This window comes from Thunnus albacares, chromosome 6 (assembly GCF_914725855.1).
Source record: "Thunnus albacares chromosome 6, fThuAlb1.1, whole genome shotgun sequence".
NCBI classification, from domain to species: domain Eukaryota; kingdom Metazoa; phylum Chordata; class Actinopteri; order Scombriformes; family Scombridae; genus Thunnus; species Thunnus albacares.
Window position 1 is genome coordinate 32,519,236 of NC_058111.1, and position 13,858 is coordinate 32,533,093.

At 38.5% G+C, this 13,858-nt stretch overlaps 1 protein-coding gene across 3 annotated transcripts in view; it reads left to right on the forward strand.

Annotated features, from left to right (window-relative positions):
- The window catches only part of sgsm2 (small G protein signaling modulator 2), a 96,128-nt gene that overhangs the window by 10,659 nt on the left and 71,611 nt on the right, over positions 1-13,858 (forward strand). For all 3 annotated transcript variants that reach the window (XR_006403791.1, XM_044354097.1, XM_044354093.1), the window contains exon 2: positions 5,438-5,513. Coding sequence is in view for 2 of the 3 variants with exons in the window: in XM_044354097.1 (XP_044210032.1) it covers positions 5,438-5,513 (76 nt within the window). In the remaining variant the exon portion in view is untranslated. The remainder of the gene's footprint in view (positions 1-5,437; positions 5,514-13,858) is intronic.

Below are 13,858 nucleotides of genomic sequence, written 5' to 3' on the forward strand. Positions count from 1 at the left end.
TCTGCTATACAGCTATAATTTTGATTAAGGAGTGGCTTTGTGGCTTAAATTTATTTAGCGTGAGATTAGTTTGTGCAGCCTGAGAAGAAGAGTCTCACAGTGAAAGTGTGACAGTAAGTAACCCTGCTTCTTTATGTTAATTACCATGTCTCTTCAGCACTGTCTCCTACATACAGTATTATGTTTATAAACTACTAAATGGTTATGCCCAATACTTTTTTTAGGAAATGCAATTGCTAGATTGTGTTCAGTGGCAGTTCATGCAGTGCTACCTTCAGGTACCACATGTACTTAGTGCAAGACTTTGACTCCGGAGATCAGAGTTCCCATTCTGGATTTAAGTGTGTGGTTTGGTTTAGGCCACAGAAAGCTAGGTTAAGAAAAGAATGGGGTTTTGGTATATAGAAAATATAGAAAACACTAAACATCTTGTGTTACTGTTGAGTTTTTCATTATAGACAACAATCTTTCATTAACCCTTTAGCAAAAGCCTTGAGCTGCATAAACATAACCATCAAAATGTTAATCATGCTTTAGTTGCCACGAGCGGATACGAAAGCAGCCTTGCAAACATCCATTATTACATTACAGTCATACATTACATTCATTATCTTTTCTCATTATATTGATAAAAATCATAATCTAGGCAGCATTAGGTTTCTTTCTAAACATATTTGCTATTGCAAATTAGTAACGTGATTTTAAGAGGCAGGGTTGCTTTCTTCTCTAGGAGAGATTACAGGACTGAATATGATGAAAGTCATGACAAGTGAAGGACGCTGAAATCTTTGTCTTTGTTTTCCCAGTTCCTCATTTCTCTTATGTTTGTATGCCATCGTAGTAAGGCAGATAGATACTGTGAAACTTTCACACTGTCCACTGTGATTTTCACCTCCCGAGTAGCTATAATTATTTATATAATCAAAACTACATTCTGCTTAATCGTACCTATAACCTAAACCCAAGTGAAGAATATGATTTTAAGTATCTGCTGCTTTTAATGTGCTGCACAGTAATAAACACACATTGTAATGCGAATTCCTGTTAATATATTTAATCACACATTGAGTAGCATAGCAAAAGATAAACCCTATGTAATCCCTGACAGCCAGCACCAATTAAACTGCTTCATTTCCAAACACAATAAATTCAATCTCAGTCAGTCACACCCAGGTGAAGGTATCGACCCCTCTGACCAGCCGCTGTGTATCACTCTGATGCATTGGGTAGAGCTATAGCTGTGGGTTAATATATGGATCTATTTGCACATCTCTGGGAGGATGTGTGAGAGCATTAAAAAAAGCAGCAGATCTCCTAGCATCACTTGAGAGTGAGCAACAAAGACTAGAGCAATTGAGAGGGTAGCATTTCAGATTTGTTGGTGTGTGTTGGTTTGACAGCCAGGTTATGTGGCTAAAGTTACACTTTGTATCGATGTAGTCACAGAACTGTAATATTTGGAATACTAGTTAAAGATGGACCTCATGCACTCCAGCCTTCAAATGCCCTGTCATTCCCTTGTTTTTCCTTATCAAAGTTTTTTTTTAAACTATGCAAAGGTAGTTGTTGGTGTGTGTGGGTGTCTGGTATGTCAAGGCAGGAACAGTAAAAAAGCCAGTTTGACCAGATCTGTGGTGGACTGCTTGTACTCATCAAGCTGGATAATGAGCAGGGCTTAACCCTAACCCAGTCATGAAAAACCAGGAAATATCATGGAATTTTAAAATCTCCAGGCGTGGAAAAGATTTTCATTTAACTGCAGGTTAAAGTACATGTGTGCACATTGAGAGAAATAATATAGATTTACAGCTGAAAGAGAGACTGACCTTTTAACCTCATCTAAACTCAAAATGCTTCAATGAGCTCTATTATTCTACTCTACTGCCAGCTCAATTACAAACTGACCCCAGAGAACCATTTGAGTTACCTCATCAAATCCTCCATCTTCCAGCCTCTTGCTGGTATATTTTAAGCTAAGGGGTTTTGTTGTAGTCATAGTAAATGTTCACAAGTGTGAGCCTCACTGTATCTCAAATTTAGAATTTCTGTTGCCAGTTGTGTGACAGCATCTGGATATTAGGACACTGAAAAAATGGGAGGCCCAGCAAATGGCAAGCCACTTCAGTTCAATTACCTTTGTAGCAGCCCGCTCTGAATTGAGGTATATTCTCTGCTGTGCTGGGAGGTCAGAGGTCAGGGTGTGATATACTGTTTTTGAAGATGCGGTAATGTTGAATCACAATTCAGTGTTTCCCCTAGGTTAACCGCTTTGGGGTGGTGGGCTGTGGCTGAGCAAAACCTTTTCTTCTTTTCTCCTTTCTCTTTTCAAGAGCAGCTGAGATTGACACTAAAATGAGAAGAATGGTCAGGTCACCTTAAGTTAGCCTGGTCAGGTTAGGCTAACCCGTTGTCATTTACTTCGGGGCTAACCCCCTTCACTTTTCCAGCAGTTTGGGAAACAACAAACGAGACTTTTCTTGGTCTTGAGAAACTACAGCATTTATTAACTGACACACTGTAGTCTGTACTGTACATTTACTGCCAGATTGACAACTCACTGCTAACCATTTCCTCTGCTCTGCTCACATTCACTGTCACTGCTCTGCTGCTCGCTCAACCACACACTTGCTACGCACATTACACACTGCCCTATTCCTCAATGGAGCTACACTGCTCTTATAACAGTAGCTTTCACATAGATGTCCTTTGAAGAATGAAGAGAGGTAGGATGACTCAAAATAATTCCACAATAATGTAGGGTGCTATTGAGTTATTTCATTGTTTGTGAAAAAGTTTTCAATCTGTTATATTTATATATGTCTAATTTTATATCCAAGTATTGGCACAGCCACTGATACTGACGTAATATTTTGGAAAGAGAGCACTGGTATTGGATCAGTACTCATTATTGTCAGATAAGCTCGGTTGAGGTATTGGAATCATTACTGGGAGAGAAAAAGACAGTAATCTTCCTCAGTTCCTCAGATGTGATAGAAAAATAAGCAGGATTGGATTTTAGTTCCTGAGTTAAGTTGCTCTAGTTCTTAAGTTCCTGGAATTAAGGAGCAGTTGGAGGGCAGTGAAAAATTTTGTTGATTATAGTCAAATTAGTAGTAGAGGGAATCAGTGGGAGACACAAAATGCTTGTCCATTTTCATCAACAGCTTTGCCAGTGCAGTCTGTGGCTCTACAAAATGGCTGATTTAGCCCACACCTCACAAAAAAAACTTTAATAAGTAAAGTCGATGGCTGAACTTCGTCTTGGTGATGAGTATGATGAAGCTCCGTCGCTCTGACAGAGACATGACAGCTCTACAACCTCCCACACCTCCATAATACAGGGGAAAAGTTTGAACTGTATTTAATGCTTTATTATCACACAACTGAGCAATTAAATTCTTCCTGTTTATCAATTAGACCCAAACAAGACAGAGGTGTCAGACAGGTCCCGGATTAATTACTGACGACAATTAATTCTATGGAGAGAGCAAACTTAGACAAGCGAACACCAGACTGACTCAGTGTTGTTGAACTCACTCAGGCTCTCCTCCCCAGAGACACAATAGATAGCAGGAGAAAGACTCATTTGAATATTTTCAGGATGCTATGATATTAATTGGGAGTCAGTGGTGCGGATGTTTGGGCGAGTTGTTATTAGTAGCTGTCACAGTGTTAAGAGGAGACTGCTTTTTTTTATAAAGTAATTATCTGTTTTTCTAATCAGGTACTTGCCTCTCTATAGCAAAAAGGTTTCATTACTGATACCCAAGTACAAAATAGTTGGTAGCATTGTCAGCCATGGCTATGGATTATTAACAAAGACTTTTTTAATCACTTTTTTAGGTGGTTTATTAAGCAGCTTTTTTCTATAGCAAAAGCTAAAGGTAAGTTAAGTCCCTTTTAAGAGGAGGTGAATCAGTTGCACATGATGGAGTTGGTTAACTACAGTCAGTAATCTTACAACAATGGTAAGTTTTTTGCCATTATAAAAGTGATGCTTGAGGATTGCATTGTTAGTGTTGGATTCAGGGAATTGATCCCAGTATATTCTGTGGGTTTCTTGACGAACTTTACCCCCTTTTCCTGGGGAAAATGCCTGTTGAAACCCAGGGAAGAACTAGAACTTGTTCTTGTAGTATAGCCACCCCTGCCTTTACAGTCCAGCTATGTGGTAAAATATTTTTTAGAAATAGTGTGAATGAAGGAAAGCGCAAAATTAATAAATGAAAATGCAGGTGGCTTATCAAGTAGCTTAATAAGACATGTCAACCCCTATCCCCAAATCAATGTAGAACAGCATTCAACTGCTGAAGCGTTTAGTGGATAATCACTGTGGAGATGGTCAGACACTCCCTATAACCACTAATTAAAAATAATAAGAGGACACTCTTAAAAGACAATGTATCAAACCATTCTGAGTTAGCATTGTGGTTTTAGCCATGCTAGCAGCATGGTTCTATGGATGACAGTGTCAGTCTGTTAGTCCACCACTTTGGACCAATATCTCAACGACTATTGTATGGCTTTTCTTCATGTGCCACCATGAGGGTGTAATTTGTGGTTTTGAGTCACTTATCTTGACAACTATTAGATGGGCTGCCATGAAATTTGGTACAGACATTCATTTTACCCTCTGGATGAAGTGTAATAACTTTGGTAATTCTTTAACTTTTCATCTAGCACTAGTGTCACATCTGTTTAACATGTCCTATGGCTGTGAATATTCACTGTCTCCAGAGGATAAAACTGAATGGTTTGCCGTCCTCCTTACCTTTCCTTTAGCATCTCCATCAGTTTAACATCTCCACTTGTACACAAACAACATCCAAGTCTTATCGGTACATTGTCATGAGATTTTACAGAACACATCCATGCTCCCCAGAGGATGAACCCTTTCCATTGTGGATGCTCTGTGAGATTTCCTGTAGAACCAACCTCAGAAAAAAAAACGAGCTGAGCACATTAATGCTCCCATTATTCCGTCTGATATTGCTCAAATTGGCTCAAAGAGGAAATCTTTGTTTTGCAATATTTTATCTCTGTCTTTGGTGCAAAGTGCTAATTGCTGCGTTGTCTCTTCCCAGAAATCACTCATCAATTAAATAATGTGGGTGACACTGTGATGTCTCCTTGGACTTTCTGTCAGTGTAGTCTGAGTTTCTGTAGAATCCGCCAAAGAGACAAGCAAAAAGGTCATTTATTTATATGAAGATTGAATGTTTATGTACTACGTTGTGTTTTATGATATCCTGTGATATCTTTTATCTTCATTTGAGGCAAAACTAATATGGATTACGTCAACTGGGATCATAGTGATGACTACTGGTACTATTTATCCTTCCCTGTACATAGAAGTAATAATGGCAGTGACAGCTAACGTAACAATGATGGCAGTGATTCCAGGCACAGCAACAATCTCTGGTTCTTTTGTGTGCAGGTGAAGCAGATTATGGAGGAAGCGGTGACTAAGAAATTTGTCCACGAAGACAGCAGCCACATCATTGCTCTGTGCAGTAAGTACGCTCTTTATCTGGACACACACACACACACACACACACACACACACACACACACAGTCTCATTCTCTTCTGTCTCTGTCTTGCAAAAACACACACACACACTTGTTGAACTCCTCAGCAGGTGACTTGCTGCTGCTTTTCCGTCAAGGACACTGCTTGACGTCACGGTGCCTCTGACTATGCTGCTGCATCAATGGAAAGTTAATAATCGCAGTGGAGCTAATGGAAACCAATTTGAGAGACAGGCTGTACAAAACCCAGCCTTTCTAAGCCCTAGACACGTCTGTGTGTGTGTGTGAGTGAGTGTGCGTGTGTGTGTGTGTGTGTGTGTACGTGCATGTATGTGTGCCAAAGATAGAGGGGTTGCCCCTCCTGACCGGATGCTTGGGTTTGTAATGGTGTGTGAGCCACAGCTTCCATGCTGGTCAGGAAGCTGACAGTGCTATAGCCTCAGATCTACCAAATGACCAGTGACACGGTATAAGCATCTTATCTGTTTCAGTGGAATAAATATCTCGAATAGACACTTTTTAGAGCATTTTTTTTAAAGATCATATTTGGTTGATTTTTAAAAAATATCAGGTGTGAAAATGCCAGAACTGTGGCTGTATTTAACTCATATTTAAAATAAACTGAAGTTTTACAGATGTTAATTGCAGATTCTGAACATGTGCAATCAATGCTATTTGTTAGACTGTGGATTAATATTGAGTACAACAATAGCTTTTAGTGATATTTGTTTGTAATATTTTACTGATATGGATTTTTATGCTGTACATACAGCCCTGTGGTTCCATTTTAAAAAATGAGAGGATCCTTATGACGTGATGTCTTATTTATGCCCTTGGACAAATGAAAAAGGTTCCTCTACATTTTCACATTGGCCATCACTGGCACAGTTACCTCTCGACCTCCCACCCCCCCACACAGCTCTGTGTTGCTCCAGCTCTATCCTCCCCCCGACTGCCAGCACAAATTATGTTTCATCAAGTGGTCGTTCACAATTCATTGAACATACTTAACACCTTTTAATGTCTACACCAGCCGCATAACTTACCCAAAGCATCTTTTTTATGGCCGACAGTGAAAGCAGTGACTGTCATTGTGTCCCAATTCTGTAATACATACTAATTTTATATAGTATATACAATGTACTGATTTTCTTAGTATACTGTTTTTGCAGTGAGTACACAGAAAAATCAATATGCTTAATTGTTATTATTTTTCTTATTTTTTGTGATCTTGGTCATTCACAAAGCTGCTTAACCACCATCCAAAATTTGTTTCGATTTTTCCATCTGTGAGCAACATGGGAAAATAGTGTCCATCAAGAGCACACTCAATGATGTGTTTTAGTAAGCATACTGACTTTTTTACTTATATTTAATTCTGCGACTTTTCCAGTGAATACACATTGAAAACTTGCTTAGAGTTAGTATGTAGTATGTTATTAGGACACAGTTTGTGACCTCAGTGACCCCGAGTGAACATGTCATTACCCTGTACTTTGGGGACACAGACTGCAAGAGTTTTTTTAGTTACAGGGATAGTCAGTGGTAGTGTCTATAATGAGAATTCCTGGATATTAAATGTTCATCTTCAGTTTTTTTGTAGTGGTCAGTGTAATATTTGTTGTTAAAATGTACTGAAGTAGCATCACATGACATGGTTAAGCTGCATTTGAGTAAAAAAAAAAATGTTATAAATGCAGTTGCACAAACATATCTTGGGATGTTTGATTTGAGAGAACTTTAAATTTAATTATAACAATTCTAATTATCTGTTACCTCCCCTTGCTCTTTCATCTGTTTCTATCTGCGGATGTCTCTCGTTTTTCTAAGACTGTTAGAGTGATTTTTATTTGGGGTGTTTTAACTATTTTTTAACTCTCACTCATGCTTCTCGACGCATGGAGAGCCGTATACTATTCTACTCTGCGAGTTGTTTATCCCGGCTTGGATGCAGCTGAAGCTGCGCAAACCAACGTTGGAGGTTTCTCATGTGTAGCAGAGCAGCCCCAGGCGTATGACTGGGTGAGCTGCTGACATCATTGCAAGGAGCGACATGACACTCCCCGCCAGCACCAAGGCCACGGCCCTCATGTGCTGGGTTAGCCGCAACAACGCCTCCACATTCTCCTCAGACAGTCGTGCCATCATGGTGTAAGAGTCCAGGTGCAGACCGAGGTAGGGCATCTGCTGGCTCGGCTGCAGGGTGCTCTAGTGTGACATAAATTTGGAATGAGCTGCAGTCAATGAGTGGGACCACTGTAAACAGAGTGAACTGTTCGCGCCACTTGTTTTTGAAATTGCAATGGCCAATGGGGAAACTCCAACACTCGGCCGGCCAACCAATGGTGTAATTTCATCACTCAGTCAGTGACGGACAGTCAGTTGGGATTATAGGGCCGATCCGTGACCAATCCAGCCAAAAATCCTCTCTACTGCTCTCATGTCTTTATTTCTATACTGATGCACATGATGACTCATCACCTTTAAATTACTTTACCGTCTTACATACTGTATAATGATATAAAAATCAAATAAACAAAAATAATATAAACTGCTAATGGTGTAAAACAGAGTATCTGTGTCTGCACATATTTGTTGTTGAGCCTTTTAGTCACGTTGGCACTTTTATTGATTTCTCCTTCGAAGTCGTCGTCTTCTCATTATTAGTCTGCATTAAACCCTATTTGCACAGAATTACTATTGACTTGGGAGTACTAGTGGTTTTGAAGTGAGCATTGAAGATGAGCTCTCTCTACGTCTTGTCAGTAGTGTTGGGTGATATTAAACAGTTAGACACTATAAATTAGTCACTGAGGTTGGGGGGGTACCTTGCTTGGTATGGTTTGGTATGATATGGTACAGTTTCTCTGCTATATGGGGTGGTACAGTTTTGTATTGCATGTCATATGGTTTGGTATGTTCTGTTTATTCACAAGTACTCAAATACTATGTGTAGCAAACATAAATCACTCACAAACAGTGTACTAAAACACCAATATTTTAGACATATTACTGCCATAACCTGTTATTGGCATATACGTGATTTTTCTTCTAGACATATGATTTTTGTCTTCCTCCTGATGTGTAAAATGGAAACAACTTTAGCAAAATGCAGCAGAGGCTATAGAAGAAGGTTGTGAATGCATTTAAACTCATGACCTTATAGTTTGAACCATCAATGATCTGAGGCAATTTCAATTTTCCTGTATGAAAGTATTTCACAGTCTGCAGAGGTTGGAGGCTAAACCAGTTATTAGCTACATGATTTCCCCATGTAATACTAATCCTGGCTGATCCCTTCACTCCTCAAGGTCGAGATATTCCAGCACATATTATACAGGTAGAAAGATGTGAGAACTATTGAAACTGTTTCACAAGATATGCTGAAATTCAAAGAATATAACAGCCAGTTCCCTTCTCATGTACAGATAAGACCATGTAAATTGAATCGACCCCTGTAGGTCACTGTGATTCGATGCAATAAAAGAATGGCTGTTGTGAGAGCAGAGTTCATTATCTATCATCATCAGTAGATCAAACTTTTGTCATCCGTCCCCCGTCCAAGTGGTGAAGTGCCATCCTGATAGCCTACCCCGGAACAGAGCAGTATGGAAAATAAGTCAGTCAGTCTTACTTTTAATTACAGCTGTTCAATACGACATGCAGAGGTGAGGTCTGTCCCTTCACAATGTTTCTGTAGCGCTGACGCTTTATAACTGTGGGTTAAGGACATCATTACAACACTGTTGGTCTACTTTGTTGGTTTACTCATAATGTTCAAGATAACAGTTGATTGATTCCTGTGGAGGACTGCAAGAGCAAGTTAATAACAGAATAAAGAATGGAACTTACCACTTTCTGAGTTTACGCTTATTAGGTCTACAATCACTACCACTGAAGTACACATTCTACGTATTCAAGTTTCAATTTATTTTAGCTTATGTTTATTATTATTATCAATTGGGTTTTATTTTCCATCTTATGTACATTTACATGTTTTTATGTTCTTTTTTTTTTTTATGTGATGCACTTAGTGCATGTAATTTCTTTTGTTGTAAAGCGCTTTCAGCTGCATCTGTTGTATGAAAGGTGCTATACAAATAAGGTTATTATTATTATTATTATTATTATTATTATTATTATTATTATTATAAAAAGGAAGATTACGTTAAGTTGCATTAAACATACATTAACACAAATGTGGCAATCCCAAAAACATGTTAAACATGAATTTGTGTATCATTAAAAAAACCAAAAACAAACAAAAAACAAAACAATACATCAATTTCTAATATCATGTAATACCTTCAGGTTTTGCACCAAGAAACTGTTTAGCAGAGGTGGTAAGTTCTCTCATCCCCAGCCCAATCTTATGTAATAATCTTATATCTCAAAGCTGATTTGATTCAGCTATGATTAGGATTTGATATTTTTACTTGTTTGAATAGTAAAAGTAGCATATTATGAGTTGATCCAGGGATGTTGTGGTTATAAGGCATGTAATCCTTTGGCTACCAGTGGGCTCCATTTGGCTATTATTTAACTATATCTTTTTTTTAATTATTTCTTTATTTTTGATAATACCTGACAATATGGTTACCCCAATATATAAAATCACAGGCAAAGGAAATTCCTGTAAATGTCTGTAAGACTAAGTGGCTCCCAAAGAAAAATGTAAATCATAGGAGCAAGTTCACTCTGGGTGAACCTGGTAAAGATTAACATGATCCAAAAACATTACAGACAATTCATGAATCTATTTCATTAGGATTTTTTAAAATTATTTTATACATCAATGTCAAAAATCCCTTCTGGCTCAATCAAATGAATGAAAATCCTGCTGGATGCCCACATGACCCCTCAAGGAAATTACCACAAGACCCTCTTGAACCTTTATTATGTCCTTTGCTCACATGTGCAAATTGGACAGTGTGTGAATGTGTGTACATGAGTTACAGAGAGAGACAGAAAGCATTGAGTGTGCCAGCTCATGGAGTCTGTCATCATCCTCTGTCGTCATCCTCTGCTGCAGCTTCAGGTCAGCTGCTTCTCAGTTATTTCCCTCCATGGTGCAAATATGAAATGCGCCTGATGTTTTCCTGTTATCGTCTGGAAAGTCATTTGACGTCCAGCCTCAAAAAATGGAAAAACTCAATTTTTGATGATTAAATTTAGAAGGTTACCAAATCACTGTCAGCCACTGTCAGAAGAAAAGAGCCAAAAAATGGGAAGAAATTGCACTACATGAGCAAAATCAGTCATTTACTAACCTGAACAAGTCAAACGGCTCTTTCTCAACGGCTTCATCTGATGCTTTTGCCTTCAATGTGGCACCATTTGCACTATAGTCAGTCAATAGTCAACTGATAAGAAAAACTGCTGGCTACAGTAGGGCTGTGCCATATTGTATCATTCATGATAATACTGATATAAATCTCAATGTGATTCAAATTTGTGTAGACATACTTACTAGAGATGGGTATGAGTAGTAGATTAATGGATTACTAATTGGACACGTACAGTAGCCTTTTCCTTTTTTGATTTTTTTTCCTTAGTAAGTGAGCATGTGCGTTTGATGGAAAAACACTCCAAAAATACTGTATTGCCCAGGATATAAAACACTATTTTCTCTGGAAATTACATTTGAAAAAGCAGGAGTTATATTATATTCAGGGACTGGACAGTCATGTATTATTCCTATCATTGTGTCGCATTCTTGGTTGTTAGGTTATCTGATTGGAAATTGTTGTTCCCCTCCTTCCAGTCTGTCAACTGAGCTCAGCTGAGCATTACTTATCCTGACTTAGAACAATAGAAATGAAATTCATATCAGTCTTTTCATCTGACTATACTGATACTGTCAGTTTATATAACTGGAAACCATATGAGATCCCACCTTTTTTTACCAATCAGTACAATATGTGCAAAAGCACAGACATTTGTGGGCACACCTGGGCTTGATGCTGGTGCAAAATTTAATCAAGGCACCAATACTGGATGAGGCATAAATCATGCACCACAACCATTGAGTGAGAGGCTTTGTGGAAGACTGCTGCAAGGTTTTAATCAACCAAAAGAGAACACATACATCCTGTAAGCTGCTGTGAATAACACTGTCTTGTGTTAAAATTACATTTTATGTGATGCTCATCATTTGTAGTTTCAACTAATCTTCATCTTAATATGAATTTTGATTAAAAAAAATTGCCTTGTTAATGTGATCAGACCATACAGCATATCGTCCACTCCTCATCAGCCCTTCACTGAGAGCCTGTGGGCTAACCCAACCATAATGTCACTGTAATGCAGGCTAATCAGCAGCCTCTTGGGCTCAGGGGAGTCTTGGGGAAAGGTCAAAGGTCAAAGCTCAGATGCTAATGATAACCAATGATGGCAGTGCAGGAATGACTCACCGCCTTCCTACTCTTCCTGAGTGTTCCTCCTAATACCTGTTAATTGTGCTACGTCTGCTAATGAAGGCCAAATGAATTCTAGTGTTTCATTAGTGAAGAGCCAGTAGAAACACTGCTGTATGGTATCTCATTTTGTCTAAAGGATGGCATTAACTAAAGTACTTAATTAAAACTGATTTTCACCAGTTTTAATTAATTTAGTGAATGCCACATTCACATTTAGGCTGAATCTATTTTTGATGCATAGACATAAGTCATTTATTTTTCCCAAGTTCCTAACATTATTCCTTTGCTTTTGCACTTTAACATATATAGATGATAAAATTCCATCTATTGTAATTGTTAGTATTTTCTATTTCAAAAGATACATTTTCTTATTGAAAATAGCTTTTGGTTTCTTACCAGGTTTAACTTTTAGTTTCAGTTTGCTCAGCACAACACAAATTATTGCAATGCTAATTGTTAATTAGCTAATTGCTAAGTGTAGTTGTGGTGGTTGCAGCATTTAAAATTTGGAGAGCTAGTATCACAGCAGAACTGTCACTCAAGGAAAATCACACTAGCGCAAATTCAAAACTGTACATACAACTAGGCCCTATTTACTCACATTAATTCCTGTGTGTCATATATGGGGGTAGTAGTAGTAGCCTCATGGTTAAAGGTGCAGTGTATAAGATTCAGTGGCCTACGGTGGTGAAAAACGTGAAAGGCCCTCTCTAGAGCCAGTGTTTGGTTTGTCTGTTCTGGGCTACTGTAGAACAGGGCGGTGCAACATGATGGACTCCATGGAAGAGGACCCACTCCTTATGTAGATATAAAGGGCTCATTCTAAGGTAATGGAAACACAACGATTCATATTTTCAGGTGATAATACACTAATTTAAAAAAAACATTTCTGCCAAGTCCATTCCACTAGATGCCACTAAACTCTACACATTGCACCTTTAAGAGACATAACATATAACCACAATGTTAGTGAGTTTATTCCAGCCGGGGACCTTTGTTGCATATCATACCCCTTTCTTTCTTCTCACATTTCCTGTCTATATATACTGTTTAATAAAGTTAAAAGCCAAAAATAACTTCCAGATATCCAGATCCACATATCCAGATGCAGTATAATGCACCTGCTTTAGCACTTTGCCCCATATATGCTCTCCCTGAGCCAGATTACAAATGGGATAGCTTGGTTTTCTGGGGCTACATGCAAATCAGGGTCGGGGATCTACTCCATTATTACCAAGCTCCTTGGTAACAACTAAAAAACAACAGTTTAGCTTGCCAGCTAACAGAACAGTCAATAGTTGAACTGGTCAGGGATCAGATAAACTCTATGACAGCATGTTATGTCTTATGTATGCCCATACGTGTTGCAATCAATGGAGCCTCTTTCTTTCTGACGCTTTATATGTGACAGGAGGCAAATTGCATTATAATTTCACTGTCACCTCAGCTGCTATTACCACGGGGGACAGACCCTGGAGAGGCTTCTTCCACAGACCACTTACTGACGTAGTTCCACTTGGGAGGAGTAGCCTTCGTATGCATCTTAGAGAGACGGATGCATTGACACCTTTTCAACCTAGAATGCTCAGGTGGTGTGATTTCAGTCAGGATTTCAGTCCAATCTAAATTTTAATAAATGTGTATCTGGCACACTGAAATAACAGCTGCAGACTACTAAATTTGGCACACATGACTTTATACATTATTTTACTCAAGCTTATTGATCCAAATACTGAAGTTCCTGCTTCAAAACTATTGAGTTGATCAGCTTAAATTATTGATATAAGTGCTGTAAAGTTTATTTACAGTATATAGCACCTTTCTAGAGCAAATATTGGTCCTCCATAAGATATGTTGATTATACAGGGCTATTCTCCTCCTGTCCCTCCATTAATAATAACGAGCCAGT